This window comes from Eimeria tenella, genomic scaffold (genome assembly GCF_000499545.2).
Source record: "Eimeria tenella Houghton genomic scaffold, Eth_scaff4582, whole genome shotgun sequence".
NCBI classification, from domain to species: Eukaryota; Apicomplexa; class Conoidasida; order Eucoccidiorida; family Eimeriidae; genus Eimeria; species Eimeria tenella.
In genome coordinates, this window is record NW_013545513.1 from 1 (window position 1) to 2,599 (window position 2,599).

The 2,599-nt window shown below is 59.3% G+C and overlaps 1 protein-coding gene across 1 annotated transcript; it reads right to left on the minus strand.

The window, feature by feature from the left end:
* Window positions 1-55: 55 nt before the first annotated feature.
* On the minus strand, window positions 56-2,477 carry ETH_00037635 (uncharacterized protein; the record flags this gene model as incomplete). Its single annotated transcript, XM_013380203.1, has 4 exons — window positions 56-231; window positions 320-1,034; window positions 1,207-1,478; window positions 1,707-2,477. Coding segments are annotated over 4 exons (1,934 nt in total), but the record flags the coding sequence as incomplete, so codon positions are not given.
* Between the last annotated feature and the right edge of the window lie 122 nt (window positions 2,478-2,599).

The window sequence follows — 2,599 nt, forward strand, 5'->3', positions numbered from 1 at the left end:
TTTCCAGCAGCAGCAGCAGCAGCAGCAGCAGCAGCAGCTCGCTGCCGCTGCTGCTTTAAGGAAGCCCAGGAAACAAGGGAGAAGAAGTCTGACGCTGAGAACGCCAGGTCATCAATCCGTTTAAACTCATCTGCAACAAACGCCAGATTTTCTGTGAAGCCGCTGCAGCAGCAGCACCTACTGCTGCCACAGCAGTTGCTGCTACTGCTTCTGCCAGTGCCTCCGCTGCTGCTGAAAAGACGACAAGAAAATATGCGCCCCGACCTCATAGCCACTAGCAGCAAAAGGAAGGCAGGAGCAGCAGCAGCAGGGCAGAGACGTGTCAGCAAGGAAGATGGGTCCCCCACGGGTTGTTCCTCAGTTGCTGCTGTCACCTCTGCTGCTGCTGCTGCTGCTGCTGCTGCTGCTGCTGCTAGTGCTGCTGCTCCCACTTCTGCTGCGTTTGCATGGGGGTTGAACAGCTTACCCAGCGAACCCCAGCCGCGGTAAGCCTCCACCCACAGCACCGAGTCAGTTCCCTGCTGCTGTTGCTGCTCCTGCTGCTGCGACCAGCAGCAGAGCCCCTGCAACGGCAGCAGAAACTGCGGCGCCCACACCTTCTCTGCTGCAGCTGCCGGTGAGCGCGGAAGCTCAAGCTTCGGCTGCGCATCACAAGGAGGGGCCAGGCGGCCCTGCGATAGCCCGAAAAGCAAAGCGTCTGTGGTAAGCAGCAGCAACAGCAGCGGCGGCTTTTGCTGCTGCTGCTGCTGCTGTTGATTGTGCTGCTGCATCCCATGAAGGCGGGTAAATGCCATGGAGGAGATGGTGCGGCTAAAGAGGCATCCAGAAGACGGCACAGTCAGCGTCATTCCAGCAGAGAGTGTCAGAAGCAGCAACTGCTGCTGCTGCTGCTGCTGCTGTCCTTCCCTTGCCTCTCTGTCCCTCTGCTTGTTTTTCCTTCTGGGGCAAACAACAACAGCAGCAATATCAGCATCAGCATCCACTGCCAGCAGCGACACGTACACCCCGTGGCCTGGCCTGTAGCTCCACAAGACCTGCAGAAGCCGCACACACGCCGGCAGCAAAAGCATTTACCGCAGCAGCAGCAGCAGCAGCAGGTGCAGCAGCAGGTGCAACAGCAGACACACGCGGCGCAGCACCCCGAAGCACCCACACTGCAGCAGCAATAGCAACAACCGCAGACTGTAACAGTTGAGTGAAGCTTACTGTCTCCTTTTCTGTCGTCTCACAGCCATTGCTACTACAGCTGCTGCTGCTACTGCTGCTGCTGCTGCTGCTGTCAGTTCTGCGGTTACTGTCGCAGTTGTCTCTTGCTACGGAGACACAAACAATGCATGGATCCTCGCTAGAATGCACCCACGCATCGCCTTTTGCTTGAGCTGCTGCTTCTGCTGCTGCTGCTGCTGCTGCTGCTGCGGTGCGCTGCCTCTTGGGGGCGCGTGGGTGTTCGTTCACTGCGTACACCCACCGCTTCTGTCCTGGGGTAAACACGCACCAGCAGCAGCAGCAGCAGCACTTTCTAAATAAACAATGGCACATGCAGAATGAACTCCACTGCAGAAATGCGACAGCAGAAAGCGGAAGCGAGATTGAGGAGGCTGTAGCATCAGCTGCTGTAGCTGCTGCGGCGCTGCTGCAGCAGCAGCAGTGCCGCAGCAGCAGCGCCGCAGGTGCAACAGTAGCAGCAAGGCTGCAGACAAGCTAACCTTTGACTATAAAGGAAACTGCTAAGGAAGGCAGCAGGCGCGGAGACGGCAGCAGCTCCATGGCCTGCTGCAGTTGAAGTGCTGGTTGCTGCTGCTGCACCGGCTGCTGCTGCAGTGGCTGCAGCGGCACCTGTCGCACTAAACCGACCCTCTCTTGCAACTCAGCTGTGGGCCTCGTTGCTGTTGCTGCTGCCTGTCTAGCAGTCTTTCGAGGGCTTGCTGCAGCAGCTGCAGCTGCTATGGCTGCTGCTGCTGCTGCCTTGCTGGGTCTGAAGCGCAGCACTGCTGCTGAGCGGGGAGAAGCCTCACCCTCTGTGTCTTCTGCATCTGCAGCACTGCTTTGCTGCTGCTGCTGCTGCTGCCTTGACTTTGGGGTCCTCGGCTCTGCAGCTGCTGCAGCTCCCTTTGTTGTTCTTCCTAGCTCTTGGTGGTCTTGCTGCTGCTGCTGCTGTTGCGTGGCTGCGGTCGAAGCTTCTCTGTCTGCGTCTGTTTCGTCTGCCGTGCTGCTGTTGCTGCTGCTGCTGCCCTCTGCCGCTGCTGCAGCGATGGCCGCTTGCTCTGCTGCTTCTGCTGCCTCATCTTCCTCCTCTTCCTCGCGCTGCAGCCGCTGCAGCAGCAGCTGCTGCTGTTTGTGTCGCAGCGCAAACGGGTTCCAGTCCTCCCACGACACTGCAGGGTCGTCAAAGGTAAAAGCAGCACCAGCAGCAGCAGCAGCAGCAGCAGCAGGCCGCGGCTCCTCCTCCTCAGCTTCGCTGTCTTCTGCTTCTGACCCTTCAGGGGAATTAAGTGACAGCCTTAGGCCTCGTTTGCCGTCTCTGCCGTCTCCCTCGTCTCCGCCTCCGCCAAAGCTGCTGCTGCTGCTGCTGCTGCTGCTGCCGCCGGATTTGCTGCCG